The 22,936-nt window shown below is 43.7% G+C and overlaps 1 protein-coding gene across 1 annotated transcript in view; it reads left to right on the top strand.

Annotated features, from left to right (window-relative positions):
* Positions 1–22,936, top strand: part of col7a1 (collagen, type VII, alpha 1) — a 363,650-nt gene that overhangs the window by 149,668 nt on the left and 191,046 nt on the right. The window contains exons 40-49 of the mRNA XM_060835829.1: positions 1,885–1,911; positions 3,199–3,252; positions 3,349–3,420; positions 5,527–5,586; positions 9,555–9,590; positions 11,234–11,278; positions 13,668–13,703; positions 16,977–17,021; positions 18,890–18,925; positions 20,828–20,863. Of these exons, the coding sequence (XP_060691812.1) occupies positions 1,885–1,911; positions 3,199–3,252; positions 3,349–3,420; positions 5,527–5,586; positions 9,555–9,590; positions 11,234–11,278; positions 13,668–13,703; positions 16,977–17,021; positions 18,890–18,925; positions 20,828–20,863 (447 nt within the window). The remainder of the gene's footprint in view (positions 1–1,884; positions 1,912–3,198; positions 3,253–3,348; positions 3,421–5,526; positions 5,587–9,554; positions 9,591–11,233; positions 11,279–13,667; positions 13,704–16,976; positions 17,022–18,889; positions 18,926–20,827; positions 20,864–22,936) is intronic.

The following is a 22,936-nucleotide window of genomic DNA, read 5'->3' as shown; positions in this document are numbered from 1 at the left end:
AAATCAATTTACTTGAATCAAATTCGTAGCCAGTCCCTCTTTATTATATCTGAATTTAACCATGTCCAATGAAATAAAGCCTTTGCAACTTCTTGAAGGGGTATTCAAGGTGAAGGGAGGTGATAGCCTAGTGGTATTATCACTGGTTTGTAAATCCACAGTCCCAGTAATCTGGGTTCAAATCCTACTGTAGTAGATGGTGAAATTTGAATTCAATAACAATCTTGAATTCAGAGTCAATTGGTGAGGAAAATCCATTAGGTTCACTAATACCCTTGAGGGAAGGAAAGTGTCATTTTTCCCTGGTCTGGCCTACATGTGACACCTGACCCACTCCAATGTGGCTGACTCTCACTGCCCTCTGGGTGAGTAGGGCATAGGCAATTCATGTTGGCCCAGCCAGTGGCTCCCTCATCGAGTGAATGAGTAAAAGAAACTTTCAAATTTTAATTAAAATGTTGTTGTGGAAGTTGATTATGCACAACAGCCCCTGTGTCACTTTCTGGGAGTGATAATATTCTTCAGCCCATCTGGTGCCCAGAAGTCTCTGTTTATACCGATTTTAAGTAATAATTTAAATTAGGCCTCCAAAAAGGAACCACGTTCCGGATGGGTGGCTCAGTGGTTAGCACTGCTGCCTCACAGCGCCAGGGACCTGAGGTTGAATTCCATCCTCCGGCGACAGTCTGTGTGGAATTTGCACATTCTCCCGGTGTCTCCGTGGTTTCCTCCGGATGCTCCGGTTTCCTCTCATGGTCCAAAGCTGCACAGGTTAACTGGATTGTCCATCTAAATTGTCCATAGTGTCCAGGGATGTGCAGGCTGGGTGGGTTGGCCATTGGAAATGCAGGGTCTGGCTGGCATGTTTGTCAGTAGATCAGTGTGGATTCAATAGGCCAAATGGTCTGGTTCCAGACTGTAGGGATTCTAAGTTTAAAAAAAGAGTTAAACCTATTTAATAGGTAGCAGGTGGGATCCTTGTAGTGCAGTGGTAATGCTCCCTGCCTTGAGACCAGGATGTCCATGTTAAAGTCTTAACTATATTAGAGGTGACTAGTAATATCTCTCAAAACTTTGATGAGGAAAACATCTCGCAGTTATCAAGTAACACATCATTAACATCAAAGTTAAAAATCACACAGCACCAAGCTATAGTCCAACAGCTTTCGGAGTGTTGCCTCTTCATCAGGTGGTTGTGAAGCAGGACCCGAAGAAACAGAATTTATAGCAAAAGGGTTCCAGTGTCACAGAGTTGTAATAATATATTAAACAAACTCAGATGAAGTCTTGTGTCTTTCAGGATGGGAGATGCTGGTTTAGGCTCTTTAGTCTGTAAATTTGAGAATTCCTTTTAAGTTGCATTCTAAAGCATTCTAAACGTGATGATTTGGAGATGCCAGTGTTGGACAGGGGTGTACAGAGTTAAAAATCGCACAACACCAGGTTATAGTCCAACAGGTTTATTTGGAAGCAGTAGCTTTCAGAGCGATGCTCCTAACAGTGCTCCAAAATCTAGTGCTTCCACATAAACCTATTGGACTATAACCTGGTGTTGTACGATTTTTAACATTCCCAAGGTAGCTTCAGTTTATCTAACAATAGTGTTATCTTAGCTCAATGTATTAATGGTGTGAACTTAACATCTGTCATTAATGTCAACATTGATCTTACTCAATTGTGTTATTTTTAATGAGCTCCAACTTGCTTAAATGTTACAGAATAATCAACTTCAACTGGAGTTTTGTTTTTGCATTTGGAGCTTGATCAAAGTCAGTAAAAGTGATCCAATCTCCAACAGAACATTTCAAAGAGCGTTCAATTCTCTGTGATAGCATTGCAAAATATTTGGAAGCTCTTCTGATCGACTTTCTCTGTCTTTTGCAGGGGGAAAAGGGAGAACCAGGTGAGAGAGTAAGTGAATGTTCCTTTCAATCATCATGATTTTACTCCTTCCTTTGTTCCTTTCCGTTTCTGGCCCTCAGTCTCAAAGGATGTGACTTGTCCTGGGGTTTTCTCCTTCTGCCCATTTATGTTTGGGGTAACCTGTTGTGTTCCTATCTGAGTCCTAGAGCTGTCTCGTCTCTGGGCCTGGTAAAATCCAGTCTTCAATAAGGGCCCAGGTCCCTCCCTCATGTTGAATCTGTTTGATTTAATTGAGATTTTCTGAGTAGCCTGCTTTAACCTCTTCATAATAGATTCCAACATCTTCGCGATGAGAGACTGTAAGCTGACTGGCCTGTACTCACCTGCTTACTGCCTTTTTCCTTCCTTGAATAGAGGAATTCTGGTTGTTAACAGATGAGATCTTTCTAGTATCACGGGTGTTTTCAAAAGTTAAAAATTAAAGCATCAGTTATTTCAAAAGACACCTCTTCAAGAAGCTTGGATGAAGTTCATCAAAACCTAGGGACTTGACCAATGTCCTCAGTACCCATTTCCCGCTGAATGAAATTATTTTAAATTCCTCTCTCCCTTTCAAATCTTGATTGTGGGACATTATTTGTGTCCTCTACAGTGAAAAATATTTGTTTAGTTCTTCTGAAACTTTTAAAAATGTATTATTACTTCCCAGACTCACTGTCGAGGACCAATGCTTACTTTACTTTTCCCTGTTAAAGACCTACAGAAACTCTTACAATTTGCTTTTATATTTCTAACGAGCTTTCTCTCATTTTTGAATTTTCTCACACTTCATAATTGTTCATGCTGTGTTTTTATTTTGTCCAATCTCCTGCATCATATTCATGAGGGTGAAAGCATATTCAGTTTGTTCAATATACTTGTTATTGTTGACCTTGGCAGAAAAGTAGACCTTGCAAAGTTCATTTTCATATTCAAGTTGCAACTCTTTCCAGCTGAGGGAGGAGATAGGAAAGATAAGAGCCCAGACCTGCATTCTTGAAGTTTCAGGGGAGAGGCATTCAAACTAAAATTCTCATGATCTGTTTCCCATCCACTCACCATCATATCTTTACACCTCTACGAGAGGTTTGAGGGATAAGGTTCGAGGTGACGTTGCTGGTGGGGGGTAAGTCCTAGATCACCAGCTGGGTGAATGGTGTGAACGAACGGTCAGTAGCAGATCACTCTCTAGCCTTTCCAGCTCAAGAGGGAGGTTGAGCATTGGCAGAGGGAAGCAATGAACTTCAGAAGAAAGCAGACTGGAGCGACCGACTGACAATTTGACTTTTCCCACAGGGCGTTCCAACATCGGGAGATGGAGCAGGTCAGAAAGGAGAGCCGGGCCGCCCAGTGAGTATTGAGACATGAGGAGGACTGACCGCAGGAAGGAACATCCACTCGCGTCTGATGACATTAATTAGAACTAACATTGTATTTCCTTTGAAGGGAAGTCCTGGTGAGTCTGGTAGCCCAGGACCAAGAGGACCCCCTGGGCCAACAGGACAGAAAGGTGAAAAGGTAAAAATGTATTACTTTCATTCCTGACATAAAAGCCAACAACAGTGAGTGATAAACCAGGGACATTCATATATCTGTATGGCATCAGGCACAGGTTCAGTAATGTGATGGTCAAGGACCAATATTAGATTCTTGATCATAGATTTGACCATTTGGCTCATTGAGTCTGCACCAACCCTCCAAATAGCATCGCCCCCCAATCCCTGTAACCCCACATTTCCCACTGTTAATCCACATAGCCTGTGCATCTCTGCGTGAAAAAGTTGCCACTTAGGTCTCTTTTTAATCTCACCCTAAACCTATGCCATCTCTTTCTGGACTCCCCCACCCCAGGGAAAAGACTTTGTCTATTTACCCTATCCATGCCCCTCATGATTTTACAAACCTCTGTAAGGTCACCCCTCAGCCTCTGACGCTCCAGGGAAAACAGCCCCAGCCTGTTCAACTTCTCCCTATAGCTCAAATCCTCCAACCCTAGCAATATCCTTTTAAATCTTTTCTGAACCCTTTCAGGTTTCACAATATCTTTCCGATAGGAAGGAGACCAGAGTTGCACGCAATATTCCAACAGTGGCCTAACCACCGTCCTGTACAACCGCAACATGACCTCCCAACCCCTGTACTCAATACTCTGACCAATAAAGGAAAGCATATCAAACACCTTCTTCACTATCCTATCTACCTGTGACTCCACTTTCAAGGAGCTATGAACCTGCATTCCAAGGTCACTTTGTTCAGCAACACTCCCTAGCCCATTCCACCCTAACCTGCATAGCTTTGAACTGTGGGAGGAAACCGGAGCACCCAAAAGAAACCCACACAGAGAGAATATGCTAACTCCACGTAAACAGTGACCCAAGGGTGGGATCGAACCCAGGACCCTGGTGCTGTGAGGCAGCAGTACTAACCACTGAGCTACCACATCACCCAATAGCCAGCTGGTGAAGGGAAAGTCTTGTGGTGCAGTGAGTGACATCCTGACCTCAGAGCCAGAAGCTCTAGGTTTGAGTCTAACCTCAGGATTCGGTGGCCGGTCATAGTGTTACCAAACAGATGGAGAATTAACCTATACATCCATCCACCACAAGTCATTGGGAGATGGTGAGATCGGGAGAGTTTTCTGATCAATTATATTTGATGCAGAATAATGCTATCAAGCTACAGTATCCGAATTCAGGCTTTTCGTTTATTTATTAGTAGGATATGAACATCATAGAATTTCATAGAGACCCTACAGTGTGGAAACCGGCCACTTGGCCCAACAAGTCCACACCAACCATCTGAATAGTAACCCATCCAGATGCATTCCCCTACCCTATAGTCTGCATTTACCCCAGACCCACACATTCCTGAACACAATGGGCAATTTAGCGTGGCCAAATCACCCTAACCTGCACATCTTTGGACTGTGGGAGGAAACTCACACAGAAATGGGGAGAATGTGAAAACTCCACACAGACAGTCGCCCGAGGTCGAACCTGGGTTCCTAGCACTGTGAGGCAGCACTGATAGCCACTGAGCCGCCCGGTTGCCCAGCATTGTCTAAGCCAGCCTTAGTTGCCATCACTAATCATCCAGAGGGTGCTAAGAGTCAACCATGTTGCTCTGGGTCTGGAGTCACATGTAGACCACGCCGGGTGAAGATGTTGAGTTCCCTTCCCTAAAGGGCATCAGTCATCATTAAGCTAGCTCTTTATTAATTCTAGATTTTTATTGAATTAGAATTTCACCATTTGCCATGTTGGTGTTGACAGAATTAATGCCACCTTTGTTGTTGTTGTTGGCTATATCTCTGCTAGTACAGTCTAAGAGAGTAGAATGTATATTCCCAACATCCTTTTATTTCCCTAACAGCAGAAGAAAACTTTTTAAAAACCATGACTTGTGATCACGAACCCATTAGCTTGTCTTCTTCACTGCTAATACTTTGGAATCTGGTTCACAGGACTGGGGAGCGATGATGCTGGTGAAATTACTTAGATTAAGTTGGTGTACCATAGCGATATGGCTGGAAATATTGACACAGCTGTACTGCAATTGTGAGGACACTTACAAAAAAAAGTATTTCTGAAAATGGGTTCTGAAATTTTCCTTTCGTGTTTCCAGGGCAACGCAGGTGAAGGTTTCTCAGGACCACCAGGGCGCCAAGGAGAACCAGGTGACCGGGTTAGTGCCATTGCAAATCTCAACAAACTAACTGGACTAACAGCTTTGTTAACTCTATGGAGAAAAATGTCGGTTGGTTTGCCATCCTGGTTGATTTTCTTGCTGATGTTTTGTCTCCCTCCTGGGTGACATCTTCAGTGCTGTGTAGCCTCTGGATGAAGTACTGTCATTGTGATCTGCCCTGAACTTACACGGTTCTGTCTGTAGTGGTGGGAGGTCTGCTTCCGGTTTTGTACAGTTTTGCAGATGGGGTCTATTCCAATATGTTTGTGTGTGGAACCAATGGATAGATACAAGGCCTCCAGGAATTCCTGAGCTTGTCTTTGTTTTGCCTGTCCCAGTGTCGGAACATGGTCCCAATGGAGTTGATATCCTTCATTGTCATTGTGTATTGATATGAGGGAGGACTGGCCGCGTTGTTTCATCTAGAGGCAGGCCTATGGAGTACTCGATTCCTGAGAGTGAACCTTGGGGCTTCCTCTTCCTTGCCCATGTATCTGCTTCACACTGTGTTGACCATTCCTCGCGAGTGATGGTTACATTTGTAACATTCGTGGTTTTGTTGCACTGCGAAGAATTTTTTATTAGATTAGATTACTTACAGTGTAGAAACAGGCCCTTCGGCCCAACAAGTCCACACCGACCCTTCGAACAGCAACCCACCCAGACCCATCCCTCTACACTTACCCCTTCACTGAACACCACGGGCAATTTAGCATGACCAATTCACCTAACCTGCACATTTTTTGGACTGTGAGAGGAAACCCACGCAGACACGGGGAGGATGTGCAAACTCCACACAGACAGTTGCCTGAGGCAGGAATTGAACCCGGGTCTCTGGCACTATGAGGCAGCAGTGCTAACCACTGTGCCACCCACAAATTTATTTAAAGGATTCTAATTTGATACTGAAAACATTCATTTTATGTATAGATGACATGGTGGCTCAGTGGTCATCACTGCTGCCCTTGTAGTGCCAGGGACCTGGGTTCAATCCCAACCTTGAGTGACTATGTGGAGTTTGCACATTCTCCCTGTGGGGATTCTGCTGGGTGCTCCAATTTCCTCCCATGGTCCAAAAATGTACAGATCAGGTGGGTGAGCCATGCTAAATTGCCCACAGTGTCTGGGGATGTGTCAGCTACATTTGTTAGCTATGGTAAATGCAGGGTTACATGGATAGTAAGGGTGGTGGTGGGTCTGCTCGGGATGCTCTTTGGATAGTCAGTACAGACTCAGTGGGCCAAATGGCCTCTTCCTGTACTGCAGGGAGTCTGTGATCGTACTGTGGCTTAACCTTACCACATGGCTGTAAGACAGAGTTAAACTGTGGGTTAACCATTGACCAGAAACTGGACTGGACAAGCCATACCACAGAGGCTGGAAATTCTACAGCAAGTAACTCACCCCCTGATTCATGCAGCACGGAAACAGACCCTTCGGTCCAACTTGTCCATGTGACTAATTTTCCCAAATTAAACTAATCCAATTTACTTATGATTGGTTCATATCCCTCTAAGCTGAAAATGTGTTGCTAGAAAAGCGCAGCAGGTCAGGCAGCATCCAAGGAACAGGAAATTCGACGTTTCGGGGATAAGCCCTTCTTCAGGCTTAAGCCCTTCTTATGCCCGAAACGTCGAATTTCCTGTTCACCGGATGCTGCCTGACCTGCTGCGCTTTTCCAGCAACACATTTTCAGCTCTGATCTCCAGCATCTGCAGACCTCACTTTCTCCTCCCATATCCCTCTAAACCTTTCCTATTCATGTACCTGTCCAAATATCTTAATTTTTCCCAAACTAAACTAAATTCCATTTACCTACGTTTTGTCCATATCCCTCTAAACCTTTCCTATGCATGTACCTATCCAAATATCTTTTAAAATATTGCAACTGTATCTGCACCTACCACTTCCTCTGGCAGTTCATTCCACATATGAATCGTCCTCTGTGTGAAAAGTTGCTCCTCAAGTCTTTTAAAATCTTTCTCCTCTCACCTTAAAAATATGCCCTCTGGTTTTGAGCTCCCTCACCCTGAGGGAAAAGACCTTTTGCTCTTCACCTTATCTATGCCCTTCATGTTTTTATAAACCTCTATAAGGTCACCCCACAAACTCCCATGCTTCAGTGAAAGAAGTCAAGGCCTCTCCCTTTAACTCAAACCCTCTGGTCCTGGTAACATTCTGGTAAATCTTTTTTGCATCCTCACCAATTTAATAATATCTATCCTGCGCACATACAGTTTTGTGACCAGAACTGTATGTGCACAGACCCTGAAGCTTGTCTACCATCTATAAGGCACAAGTCAGGAGTGTGATGGAATAGTCCCCACTTGCCTGGTTGGGTACAGCTGCAACAACACTTAAGAAGCTAGAAACCAGCCAGGGTAAAGCAGCCTGTATTTTGACATCCCATCCACCATTTTCAACATTCAGTTCCTTCACCACTGACGCACAGTAGCTGGGATGTGTACCATCTGAAAGATGCAATGCCACAACTCACCAAGATTCTTTTGACTGCAAACCCATGGCCTCTACCACTGGGAAAGTCAAAGGTAGCAGATGCAGGAGGAGGTAGTGACGCAGTGTTAATGGCCTTGGATTAGTAATCTGGTAACCCTGATGTTTTGGGGCATGGGTTCAAATTTCATTTTAGCAGATAGTGAAATTTGAATTTAATATAATCTTGTAATTTAAAAGCCAGTTGAATGGTGACCATCTAACTTTTGTTGTACCTCAGAGTTCTGTGCACCAAAAGAAAATCTTGCAAACAGCATTGGTCCCATTGTAGGCCTTTTCATCCATACTTGAGCCACGTCATACCTGGGATAAATTACTCCTGGTATACAACGGATGTGAGGTGGCTTTAGCAATGAGAAGTTGCAGTCTTGTTGCCCATTTCTTGAGCCCAGTAGCCTAGAAATTGTGTTTATCTGATTCCCCCTGTACGCCCATGTTTCACCCCCGTTCGTATAGAACAGGAACAGACCCTTCGGTCCAACCAGTCCGTGCCGACCACAGTCCCAAACTAAACCAGTCCCACCTGCCTGCTCCTGTCCCATATCTCTCCATATCTTTCCTATTCATGTAATTAATGTCTTTTAAATGCTATAAATGTACCCACATCCACCACTTTCTCCGGAAGTCCATTCCACACATGAACCACTCTCTGTGTAAAAATTTGCCCTTCATATCGTTTTCAAATCTCTCTCCTCTCACCCTAGTAACGTGCCCCCTAGTCATCCTGAAATTTCCCACCTCGAGAGAAGACACCTACCATTAACTCTATCTAAACCCCTCATCATGTATTGTCAGACATTAATGGGTTGACGGTGAACTGCCAAACCAATGCCATAATATGCATCAGTGCGGTGGGGCTGGGATGCGAGGGACCTGATCTGTGGTGGTAAAATCCAGGCAACTCCATGAACATGAGAATAATCCATCTCCTGTGAAATTGTTCAGTGTGAGATGTTTGATGTACCATTAGCCATTATACTGTAAAATGTACAAAGTAATTTGTTCCTAGATATAACCTGCACCTCCCTGTGTGAATTGAGAGTGTGATGCTGGAAAAGCACAGCACGTCAGGCAGCATGCAAGGAGCAGGAGAATCAGCCTAAGCCCTTATGCCAAAACGTTGATTTTCCTGCTCCTCGGATGCTGCCTGACCTGCTGTGCTTTTCCAGCAACTCACTCTTGACTCTGAGCTCCAGGATGTGCAATCCTCACTCCCTCCCTGTGTGACAACAAGACCCAAATGCCTGTACTTCCTAGGGTCGGTTAGAGCCTATCTGCTTTTAGGAAAGGTATCAATTCAGTTTGAGGTCAGAATAAACAAATAAGAACATTCTTTAATGCTTTAGATTAGAAAAAAACATGCAATGTGGCAGTGTGCATATGCAACATCTGAAGTGTGATACATATCTAAATATTTTTATGATTTATTGTTAATCTCTTCACCTTTTTAGGGACCCAGAGGATCTCAGGGTGAACAGGGTGACAAGGCAAGTGTGAAGGGATTACGGTGGAAACTTACCCTTTTTTTTGTAATTTTTCTGTTGACATTAAACTTGATTTGCTCTTTCTTCACCAGAATGGGTAGAATCTGATGTCCCTCCCTTGCAAGTAGGGATCGGAAAGAATGTTGTATATGGTGATGGGGGTGGGAGGAGGGGCGAGGTCTGGTTTAGGAGCACATTAATGAGAATGAGTGTGTTTTGTTTGGTAAAAAATATTAAGTCTGGGGAGACACCGACCCCAAAAGGTCCTTCTCATCACAGCAGCTTGTGATTTTCTACTGGAAATGAAGTTGAGGCAATTACTCTTAACCATGATTTATGTAGAAATTGAACAGTAACATCTGTCTATTAACCTGTAAATCTGAATATTCTGTCTGCGATGTTCTGCTCCATCAGAAGCTACACATTTTTAGTATCTAACAGTGAGACTCAGCACTGGTCAACTTAAAATGACTGAAGCAGGTAGCAAATAAACTCTTTAAATTGTTTGATCTTGTCCAATATAGTATGAGTATCCTTTGAAGCTCAATAAATTCTAATAATCTAATGCAGAACCTCATTCTTTCAGTATTAATTATTTTAATTATTATTTGAGATTCTTAAAAGCAGAATTTATTTTTGGTTTTCTTCTTTCTCGCTCTCTTGATCCAATTTTTCATTCTGTTTCTTTGTTTTGCTTTCTGTATTTGATTGGACAGTGAATTAAATATTCAAACTGACACTTCCTGTTCAGATTCTGAATGTTTCCCATTCTCATGTGATTTGATTGAATACCCAGCTGCCTACCTCATATCTCATGGGTGACATGGTCACTCAGTGGTTAGCACTGCTGCCTCACAGCACCATGGACCTGGGTTCAATTCCAACCTCGGGTGACTGTCCGTGTGGAGTTTGCAAATTTTCCCCTTGTCTGCGTGGATTTCCTCCAGCTGCTCTGATTTCCTCCCACTGTCCAAAAATGTGCAGGTTAGGTGAATTGGCCATTTTAAATTGCCCATTGTGTTCAGGGATGTTTAGGTTAGGTGCATTAGTCAGGGGTAAATGTAGAGTAAAAGGGTAAAGGGATGCGTCTGGGTGGGTTACTCTTCAGAGGGTCAGTGTGGACAAGTTGGGCCAAATGGCTATTTCCACACTGTAGAGATTCTATGATTCAATCAGATTGTCATTAGCTCAGTTGACTGGTCTATGTCAAAGAGTGATGCTAACAGCATGGATTCAGTGGCCACACCAACTAAGGTTACTATGAAGAACTCTCCTTCTCAATCTCACCCCTTGCCTGAGGTGTGGTGATCTCCAGGTTCAGTCACCACCACCATTGGTGTGTCTCTCTCTAATCAGAGAGTAGCCTGGTCGGCCCAAGGTGATTGTGAGATTCCGGGGATTCCTTTTATCTGAATGATTAAGCAATAGGGTGATGGGGACCAGGTAAATGCTTTCAATTAAATAGGTCAGCTTCATATCCTGAGAGCAGAGTTTGTTTTTTTTTGGAAAATATAAGCCTGATTTGTTGCAGGTATCTCAGACTGTCAGGGAAAGACTGAGGGAGACAGGTGAATGTAACGGTGAAGGAGTTATTGATCAAGGTGGGTAATTAACAGGACATCTTGTTTTTATGTTTTGATGGACAGGGAGACCGAGGTCAGCCGGGGGAGACTGGTTTGCCGGGATCCCGGGTAAGTGATTGCTACCAACCTTTACAATCCTTTTATCAGGAAGTTACCGTACTCAGATTTGTAAAAATTCACTTCGGCAACTTGTCAAGTCTTCCTCAAGAGCATCCCATGACTCGGAGCTCAGCGGAGGCACACACCGTCCTGATTTTCGCTCTTCCTTCGGTGTTGTTGTGTTGACATCAAGGAACTGTTTTCCTAAGACATTGTCGATGCCTCTGCACATCACGGACTGCAATGGTTGAAGAAGATGGCTCATCATAGCCTTCCCCAGGATATTGCCTTGTTGCATCTCCTGAATGAATAGGTAAACGGAAGTCTTTAGATCAAATGTTCAGGTCAAGTGATGAACTTGGGCTTGCAATTGAGGCATTATCGTTGGGACATGGATACAGCCAGCTGTGACAAATGGGAGGAGAAGTCTCTATAGCTTAATGTCGAAGTGTTCCCTACTTTCCCCCAGAAGAAAAGTGTGTTATTTGGAGCTCTGCCCCATACCAATGAGCCCCTCGTGGGACCCACTCTCCACACCAAATCTCCATAGTCCGATGGACCTGACAGCACCAGAGCTCAGCAGTGGATACTGATGGAACTGCAGGCAGGTCCATGTAGGGAATCCTATGGATTCCAGACCCCTGTTGGGAGAGCTTTGGGTTGTGGAGAGGACAGGTGTGGGAGGGAGTGTTGGTTCTTGGAAATTTAGCAAGTGGGGAATAGGGGTTTTAGAGAACGAGTGGGAAGCAATGAGTGCTATTTTCTCAGGGTGGTGGGGGGTGGTGGAGGTGACCAGCAGTGGACACCAAGCACCACAGAGAGAGATTCTATCCTTCACGCAGTTTTAAGCTCCTTCAAGTCAAAGACACCATTGTCACCTGGTTGCCCATGCTAACCACGTGTTGGCAACGGCAGCGTAATATTCAAATCTCTTGCACTTTTGAGATTATTAACCATCTTAACTGACATTTGATTGATTAAAAACTGCAAGAACTGCTGATGCTGTAAATCAGAAACAAAAACAGAAATTGCTGGAAAAGCTCAGGTCTGACAGCATCTGTGGAGAGAAATTGGAGTTAACATTTTTAATCGAGCAACCCTTCCTCAGTACAGATGGTAGCGAGGAAAATGTCAGTTTATATGCAGGAGATTAAGTAGGGGGAGGGGGGGCAGGGGAAGGAGTTCACGATAGGTGGGAATAATGCCCAAAGAGAGAGAAGAGTAGTTGGACAGACAAAGGAATGGATAATGTTCTGGTTAGCAGGGTGAACAGTTACTAATGGGGACTGGTAGTGGCTAACAGTGGATTGTGTAATAGCAGACTATGTGATAATAAGCAAAACCAGAAGTTGCTAGAAGAGCTCACAGGTCTGGCAGCATCTATGGAGAGAAATCAGAGTTAACGTTTCGGGTCCAGTGACCCTTCCTCAGAGGATGCAAAACATTAACTCTAATTTCTCTCCACAGATGCTGCCAGACCTGCTGAGCTTTTTCCAGCAATTTCTGTTTATTCTTTGTATTGTATGTAATGGCAGGCTGCTGATGTCAGCACCTGCCCACCCTGAATATTACAGGCCACAGCTCGACAGTGGGCAGTCACCGTTCTTATATTCCCCAACCAAAAACGTAGCTGATCGGGGCATGTAACTTCCAGGTCAGTACCTCCTACTGCACTTCAGTTGATTTGCTAACGTCACTTCTCTGAGGCATCTCAGCAACCTTTATGAAAGCGAGTTTTGAGAAGATTTGTAGCTCAGATTGAGGTTCTGGATGTAAATTTGCTCACTAAGCTGGCAAGTTCATTTTCAGACGTTTTGTCACCATACTAGATAACAACTTCAGTGAGCCTCCAGACGAAGCACTGCTGATGATTCCTGCTTTCTGTTTATATGTTTGGGTTGGTGATGCCATTTCCTGTGGTGATACCACCATAGAATGACATGACCACAAGAAATGACATCACCAAACCAAAGATATAAATAGAAAGCAGGAATCATCAGTAGTACTTTGTCCAGAGGCTCACAGAAGATGTTACCTACTACAGTGACGCAACGTCTGAAAATGAACCTTCCAGCTCAGCGAGCAAATCTGCATCCAGAACCTTTTATGATGGTAAATAGAAGTAGTTGTTGTTATTGCTGCACCATTTGGTGTGCCTTGGGTGATGGTTGACTACAAAGGTAAGGTGTCCAACATTACAGCGAAGCAGACGCTGACTGTATCAAAGTCGAGAGTGTGGTGCTGGAAAGACACAGCAGGTCAGAAGCATCCAGCTGTTTCAAAGCAGGTGAAGGAATAGGGCCAGACTGTCTGTCTGCCCTTCTAATGGGTCTCCCCCCAGGTTGTTAATTAATTGGCAAAATAGACGAGTCCTGACGGTGTTATTTACTTTTTACAGGGAGAAAGGGGACCTCCGGGACCATCGGGGCTTAAGGTAAGTGAGCCTCGTCAGCTGATTGATTGATTAATTGATTTCGTATCACGTGTACCAGAGTACAGTGAAAAGCTTTGTTAATGAGCAGTACATAGTCAGCAAGGATGCAGACATCAAAAGAGCCTGAGACAGAGGCAGACAAGTTACATTGCACAGGGAGTGCACTAAGCCAGGTCAGTGTTAGCAAGATCAGGCTAGAGAGTCCATTCATCAGTCTAATAACGGATAAGATGTGGAGGTGCTGGTGTTGGACTGGGGTGGACAAAGTCAGAAGTCAAGATTAGAGTGGTGCTGGAAAAGCACAGCAGGTCAGGCAGCATCCGAGGAGCCAGGAAAATCGATGTTTCGGGCAAAAGCCCTTCATCAGGAAACATCGATTTTCCTGCTCCTCGGATGCTGCCTGACCTGCTGTGCTTTTCCAGCACCACTCTAATCTTGACTCTAATCTCCAACATTTGCAGTACCCACCTCTGCAAAGTCAGAAGTGATACCACACCTGATTATAGTCCAACATTTAAACTCTGACATGCTCTGAAAGCTTGCAATTTTAAATAAACCTGTTGGACTATTACCAGCTGGGGGCAATGCTGCCTCTGAGATGATTTGATGGGATCTCATGGAAACCTATAAAATTCAGAGAGGTCTAGACAGGTTAGGCACAGGAAGGATGTTCCTGATGACCAGGAAGCCCCAAACTGGATGGGGGTGGTGGTTACACTCTGAGGGTATGGTCCAAAATGAAGAGAAGTACCTTCACCCAGAGAGTGGGCAGCCTTTGGAGTTCCCTGCCACAGAAAGCAGTTGAGGCCGAAACATTGAATATTTTCAAGAATGAGTTAGAAACAATTCATAGGGTTAAAGGGGTCAAAGGTTATGGGGAGAGAACAGGAAGAGGGTATTGATGATCAGCTGTGATCATATTGAATGAGGAAGCAGGCTCAGAGGGCTGAATGGCCTCCTTTCTGCTATTTCCTATGTTTCTGATGAGGAACAGGAGGAGGCCATTCAGCCTCTCAAGCCTGCTCCGCCATTCAATAAGATCATGGCTGCTCCAGTTGTGGTCTCAATTCCACTTTTCCTGTTCCCTCCCGACACATGTACAGCACACAACCCAAAACTCCTGAGTTCCTTGTCAATTCAGAATTGGTCTGATTCACCATTGAATATATTAGATGAGCTAGCCTCCACCAGTCTCTGCAGGGAAAGAGATTTCCACAGTGTAACCACTGCCTCAGAGATGATGCTTCTCCTCATCTGAATAATCTACTCCATGCTGTGATTGCTTATTGTGTCTGATGTTGGACTTTTGGTCCATTATTTAATGCTATCAACACCTGATTGATTCTTTCAGAATTTTAAGAGAGTTTACATCTTGCCTGGTCATGTGTGCATTTCCTAATTTAAGAGTCTAAGAATATCCAAAGGTAATGAAAAGTATTGAAGGGATGATGGGATTGTATTTGTACTGAACCAACTGTCCAGAGGTCAAGGCTAATGTTTTGTGAATATGGTTCAGATCCAACCATAGCAGCCGATGGGATTTAAATCCAGTGAATAATGTGGAATATTGAGCCAGTCTTAACAACGATGGCTGCGACAACTGTTATTGATTGTTGTAAAATCCGATCTGGTTTACTAATGCCCTTAAATAAAAGAATTCTGCTGTCCTTATCTAGTCTATCCTGCATGTGACTCCATCCCCACATCATGCAGTTGATATTAACTACTCTCTGAAATGGCCTTGATAGCTGTTCAGTTCAAGGCTCACTTAGGGATGTGCAGTAAATGCTGAGCTTGCAAGCAAATCTGAAGTCCTGTGAGCAAATAAGAGGAAACAAAATCACTCTCTTTCTTTTTCTCCTTTCTTTCACTCTCTTATTCCCATTATGTTTCCTTTCGGTTGTCCTACGTTACCCCTTTTCCTTTCCATCATCCCATTACTTCCTGTTTCTTTTGCCCTTCTCTCTCCATCTGTTTTTAATGAGCTTTTCCACTTTCCTACTCTCTATCAGATGGCAAGGGAAACTGCGCGTTGTGAACTCAGTCTCCGTGTTTCGCTACTGAGAAGTTAAATTCAGAATCTGTGCACCTTCAACCGTGTATCGTTACTTCATTTTCAACTGATGAGTATCAGTGAGTACGGGAACAGATCCAGGCAGTGAGTGAAGGCACAAACTGATAGGATGAACCGTTATCAGTCTGAGTCATGCTGCGTTTTATTTAACCACTTCCAAAGTGTCTCAGTGAACCATCTGTTTCTGATACGCGGTTCCCTTTATTGAGCCACAACTCCAGCAGTATTCACTAATGCACAGAGGAGAGGTGGTCGTATGGAGACCCAGTCTATGATAGAGAAAATGAGGAACTGCAGATGCTGGAGATCAGAGTCAAAAAGAGTGGCGCTGGAAAAGTACAGCAGGTCAGGCTGCATCCGAGGAGCAGGAGAATCGAAGTTTCGAGAATAAGCTCTAACATTCCTCATGGAGGGCTGATGCTCAAAACGTCAACTCTCCTGCTCCTCAGATACTGCCTGACCAGCTGTGCTTTTCCACCACCATACTTTTTGACTGTTATAGAGAATCAGTTCAACACACCCTTGAGATAGGGGGTGTCAAAATCTCAACCGACCAGCTAATAATTGTTTTTATTCATTCACAGGATGTGGAACCGCTGGCCAGGCCAGCATTTATTGCCCATCCTTAATTATACAGATAGCAGTTAAGAGTCAACCACATTGCTAGAGGCTAGATTGGATAAGAATCAGCAATTTCCTTCCTTTAAGGGCATTGGTATTGACCTTTTAATGACAATCATATGGTTACCATTAAACTACCCATCTATTCTGGGATTACATTGAAAATAAATTTCATTGGAAGGATTTGAACCCGATCCCTGGAAGATTAACCTAGGGTTCTGGATTACTAGTCCCAGTGACATTATCAGTGCCTCCCCAAGTCAGAATTGAAAACTAGTGAAACTTAGTGGTTGATTAATTTGTAAATTCATCCAGTCCACTCAATTCGTTTAGGGGAGGAAATCTGCCGTCCTTACCTGGTCTGGCCTACATGTGACTCCAGACCCTCAGCAATGTTGTTGACTCTTAACTGCCCTCTGAAATGACCCAGCAAGGCAATCAGTTCATGGGAAATAAATTCTGACCTTGCCCATGCTTCATGGAAGAGTTTGGAAAAACCCTGATTCTTACCTTTATGATTGAGATAGTGTTGTAATTCAGCCAGAATCACAGTTATGATTGAATGTTTCTGTTACTAGGGAGATCAAGGGCTGATCGGACCACCTGGTGTTCCGGGATCAGTTGTGAGTATTGTCTCATTCTCATCTTTCCTTTGATTGGTGAGTAGTCAAGGAATATTGTTCCAAATAGCAACAAGAACAGAAAGATTAGGAACTGGACATAAATACTCTTACTGTAAGAACAGCCCAAGGGGCAGCGAATTCTGTGGAAAGTAATCACCTTCTGGCTTCCAGTGCTCGTACTGTCCATGAGGCACAAGTCAGGAGTGTGATGGAATTCTCCCCACTTGGCTGGATGGGTGCAGCTCCATTAATACTCAACTAGCTCCACATCTACCATCACCTCAAAGACAAGGGCAGCAGGTACATGGGAAAACCACCAACTCCAAGTTCCCCTCTAAGCCACTTACCATCCTGACTTGGAAACATATAAGCATTCTTTCTGTGTAGATGTCGACACCCCAACAATGTCATTATCCTGGAATTCCTTCATGAATGGCATTGTTGGTGTGTATCCACCTACACAGAAGGCAGTTCACCATCATCTTCTCTGGAGTAACTAGGGACGGGCAATAAATACCGGGCATGATAGGAATGTGACAATTTCTTCTAGAAATGAAAAGTGTTATATGAGAAATCAGTGCTGAAGTGATTCCAAATTGCAGGGGCTGGTGTTCCCACATTCCTGCTTCCCTTGTCTTTGAGGTGATTGTGGGTTTGGAAGATGCTCTCCAAGGAGCATTGGTGATTTTCCACTTCATTGGAGAGAGGTACTTCTGGGATAAGGGTTGTCATTGTCTCCATTGGGAATACTTCCTGGTGAGCATGTTTATTTCCATCGACCAAGAACCTGCACAGAGCACATTTGAGGAAATTCTCTCTGAGGAGGTTCCATCGAAGTTCTGCTGATTTGTAACGAGAGTCACTCCTCTTGACCAGCCATTTTCCCGAGCACTCGCAATCTCCTATCGCACGGTGGGCAGTTGTCCAGTGTCCGGCCTGAGTTGCAAATGTGTGTGTTTTTATTTACAAGAAACCACCCCACAGGTTGTGGGATTTACAAGAATACTGTTCTGTGGCAACCCCATTCATTTTTAGGCAACTACAATACACGCTCAATTATCCGAACATCAATTTTCCGTATTTCAGATGATTCGAACAAGATTTCAATCTCCCGTAAAAATGGCATTAGGCAACTCAGCATTCAGTTATTAGTTAAACGGCATAATGGAGCGCATTGCCAGAAAACCGAGAAATGTTCGGATAACCAGCACTCTCAAAATACTGCTTGTTTCCGGTTATCCGAACAATCGGTTATCCGAACAAAATACTCCCTGCCCATCTTGTTTGGATAATCGAGGTTCTACTATATTGAACTTGCGCTGTCTTTACATTTGAACCAGACCCAAGCCCTCCCAGAATGGCACAGGCATCAACGTACCCTCTCTCCGCATCCAATCACAACCTTCCCAATACCCAAATTCCCCTGCCTGACCCGACCAGCCCTCCCAAAACTTGACCCACCCTTCCCTGTCACTCACTGATCCATCCCCTCACACAGTTGGCACTCAATGCCAGCCATTCTGCACCCTCCCCCACTGACCTTACACCTATACCTTCTCCCAGTAATCATCAAATTGACTTTGAGATCTCGAAACAGTTTACTTACTGGAATATGGCGCTATTCCTGCAAAAGCAGGCCTTGGCTTCACTCCAGTGCATGGTTCTACTAGATTGCATCAATTAAGACGGGTCCAGCATTGGAATTGGGCACCTTTCATTCTGCAAATTGACAACGAGGTAGTTTTCTGTCTTACTTGGAAGACTAAGGCTATTTTCATCAGTGCTCATTCCTCTACACTATTACGGACAGGAATGCTTGCTGAAGAAATACCACGTGTAGTAATTTTGTCATTGTACTTCCTTTATAGGGATTGCCAGGTACAAGTGGCCCCAGAGGTGAAAAGGTAAGAATGTTATTCGTCAGGATAGGAAATCATTTGGCCTGTTGATTTTTCACTGATGGTGAGATTCACGTCCCACTCAAAACACATCCAGATCACGTCAATCCCTCTTCCTCTGGTACACTGAACTTTCAAGGTTTCTTGAAGAAAACAGTCTTCCAGTGTTTTTGTTCAAGAGTAATTCGACTTTCATATTCCGTGTTTATTTGATCTCTCTCCCTGCAAACTCTCAGAAATGGTGGGGTTTCAGGGGTTGACTCCAGAGACAGCGCCATCTTTGGTGAGATGTGGTTGGAGAGGCTGCTAATCCGAGGGCAGGGTAGCTCATTTCCGCCTGTAGCGACCTGTGATGTAGGGCAATCCAGGGCATGTTTCCCTGAGAAATCTACCTTCTCCGTCCTGCTATAAGACAAAACAGGCATCATTGACATTGTCTCTCAAGTTCACGTGGGGAGGCAATCTTTGCAATGAATGCATCACTGTTTAGTATCATGGATATTCTTTCCCCTAGATACTATGTGCTAGCTCAGGAGGTAGTATTCTCTCCACTAAAATAAAACATTGTTGATGTATTCCTGAAAATTTAGCCTGTTGCATTGGTGGAGTGCTGCACTGTCAGTGGTGCTCTTTTGGATGGAGCCTTAAATCGATGCACCTCAGTTGTATGTAACAACCTTGTGTTGCTGTTCAGGACTCCTGATTAACATTTATCCCTCAGCGAACATGACAGACAGGTTAATAGAGCTGAAAATGTGTTGCTGGAAAAGTGCAGCAGGTCAGGCAGCATCCAAGGAACAGGAAATTCGATGTTTCGGGCATAAGCCCTTCATCAGGAATTCCTGATGAAGGGCTTATGCCCGAAACGTCGAATCTCCTGTTCCTTGGATGCTGCCTGACCTGCTGCGCTTTTCCAGTAACACCTTTTCACCTCTGATCTCCAGCATCTGCAGACCTCAACTTCTTCCAGACAGGTTAATAGAGCAAAGAACTGCAGATACTGGAAATTGGAAACAAAAACAGAAATTGCTGCAGAAACTCAGCAGATCTGGTAGCATCTGTGAAGAGAAAACAGAGTTAACGTTCTTCAGCAACTGTTCTTGAAGGGTCAGTTCTGAAGAAAGGTCACTGGACTTGAAAGGTTAACTCTGCTTTCTCTCCACAGATGCTGCCAGACCTGCTGAGTTTCTGCAGTAATTTCTAACCTTGTTTATTAAGCAAGTTACACGGGGTCCCTGATTTAAGAACATCTGACTGATGAACGCTCATACGTACGAATGAGATCCCTATTATTTTAATTTTAAGGTTCCGTCGAGCAAATGTTTGACTGTGCTTATGAACGGATATTTTTACTGTATTGTGTTCGACTTGCATACAGATCAACTTCCAAACGCAGTCAGGAGCGCAAGTCTTTTGTAACCCAGGAACCTCCTGTATCTGGTCATTATCACATTGCTGTTTGTGGGATCTTGCTATGCGCAAATTAGCTGTCACGATTCCTACATTACCACAGTGACTGTAATGGTGGTAGTAACAGTGAAGGTTAGACTTCACTGATTGCAAAATGCTTTGCCGCATTCTAACCTCATGAAAGGTGCTATAAAAATTCCTTCTTTATGCAAGCATTTTTGACAATTCAGTGTGAAACTTTGCAAAAATCCCCATAACAAGGCTATCCTTTATTCCCACCCCGCTTCCCCATTTTAATTGCACGTATTGAATCCCTTACATTGTCTTCATATATTTCAGTCTCTGCAGTACACCTTCAATAGCTGGTGAGTGATTTACTGCAGCTAACCCCCTTGTTGTCACTCACCTTTTGTCACCTTATAGTTGCTTGTATCTCTGTGTGACTGTGTTGTCATCGGTTTCTGTGTTCAGAAGTTCTCACTATGCTTCTTTAAACAGGGAAACGAGGGACGACAAGGAGAACCAGGGCGTTCTGTAAGTATCATGGAACTGCAGGAAAACCAAACAACACAGAGAGGCCACTCCACCCATTATGCCTGTGCCAACCCTCAGAAAGAGCTGTTGAACTCGACCCACCTCCTTCTCCTGCTGTACAGCACTTTTTTTTCCCCCTTCAAATATTAATCAAACATTTCTTTTTGATGTTACTGATGAATCTGCTTGCTTTGCCCTTTCTTGCCGTGTGTTCCAGATTGGATCTACTGTATTCAGAATATTATGAGCAATTCTGGGACCTGTGGAGGGGGTTCCTGAGGAGTTTTACATGAATGATCCTGACACTGAAGAGTTTATCATAAGAGGACTGGTTAAGGACTGTGAGTCTGCACTTGATAGAGTTCGGAAAGATGAGGGGGATCTGATTGAACCTTACAGAATACCGAGAGGCCTGGACAGAGTAGACATGGAGGAGATGTTTACACTAGTAGCAGAGACTAGGACCTGAGGGCTCAGCTTCAGAGTGAAGTAATGACTGAGATGTGGAGGGGTTCCGTTAGCTAGAGGGTGGTGAGTCTACCGGAACTCATTGCCACAGAGGGGTTGGAAGCCAGGTCATTGAGTGTACTTAAGACAGAGATAGGTAGGTTTTTGGTTAGTAAGGGGATCAAAGGTTACAGGGGAGATGACAGGAGAATGGGATTGAGAAACATATCAGGCATGATCGAATGGCAGAGCAGACTTAATGGGCCGAATGGCCTGATTCTGCTCCTCTCATCTTATGGTCTAATGCTGTTGAGGCAAAAGTGCTCCTGAGCTCTTGCTTTTTTAACAATGATCATAGAGTCTTTTCCATTCAGCTTCTCTTTAATATATAACATTTGTAAGACTGAGGCATTAAAGAATACCTGAGCTTTGATTAAAGATGTATTTATGTATCAGATGGAGCTAGCCTTTGTACCACTCTCCTGATTTATACCATCCAGTGGAAGCCAACTTCATTTTGACATTTGACGATGTTTCTGTCCCACTGTTCAAGGTTCTTTTCCTACGATGAAGAATTAGAAATGGAAATCGCTGATATTCCAGTTGTCATTTGGTACTTCAAAACTTGAGAATGACTGGCAGACTGAAGGACAAGAGAAACGTGCTGCAGAAGCTTTTCATCTTGCACTCATCAGGACATCATCGCAAGAATGCCAAATCTTTAAGGGAATAACATTTTATATTGCAATGAGGAACTGGTGCTGATTGGCAAGTTCTCTCAGATCGCTCAAGGCATTGTTGCAGAGAATGCAGCAGGGGCATTTTGTCCCCCAGGCTTTTGTTTAATTGAAAAAAGTTTGAACGTCTTCTTGATTTGTAGCTTCTCTTTAGTTGAAAAATGCAGATCCAATTTTCATGTGCAGCAAATCGCAATCCCTGGTTTCCAATAGCCTGGGAGTAGGAGAGGTCAGTGAAATGTCAGAATCTGGATTTCATACCCGCTTTGTATTTCCAAAGATTTCTGTTTGTATGTCAATGTTTTTCCTCATTGACTTTTCTCCTCTTCTGTAAAACTGCTTGAAGCTGTTGGTAATTTGATCTGATGAGCATGAATTACCCGAGTTCACACAGCGTCAAATCTCATCGCAATAAATGCATGGACTCCGGCACCATAAATCTAAACTGCTGAAAATCTCCAGCAGAAACTGTTGGAAGTCCAGCATCTGCAGGACGGCCAACATCTGGGAAGATAAAAGGTTGGGAAGTGTTAGGGTTAACTCTTTAGAGAACAAAGGATTGCTCTGGGAATGCTAACATGTGAATTCTCTGTTACACTGCCAACAAATAACTTTGGGCTGTGTTCCCATTAAGTGTTGACAGATAACGAGTACTGAGAACACTTTATTTCGGGGAATATCAGTGTTTTTAATTTAGTAATGGGATGTGAGTGTTACTGGCTAGACCAACATTTATTACCCATTTCCTGTTGTCCTTAAAATAAGATGCAAGTTGTCAGCTCATGGTGCTGTCATTTAAAAATGTTTAACTCCAGGTCTAATGTGAATTTTCTTTTGAAAGACAATCTGATTAAAAATAGTTGCTATTCAAATAGTCATCTGGTACAGA

The sequence above is a fragment of the Hemiscyllium ocellatum genome, chromosome 14 (assembly GCF_020745735.1).
Source record: "Hemiscyllium ocellatum isolate sHemOce1 chromosome 14, sHemOce1.pat.X.cur, whole genome shotgun sequence".
Taxonomy (NCBI): domain Eukaryota; kingdom Metazoa; phylum Chordata; class Chondrichthyes; order Orectolobiformes; family Hemiscylliidae; genus Hemiscyllium; species Hemiscyllium ocellatum.
Note: the sequence above shows the minus strand (reverse complement) of the source record. Positions and strands in the feature narration are given on the sequence as shown.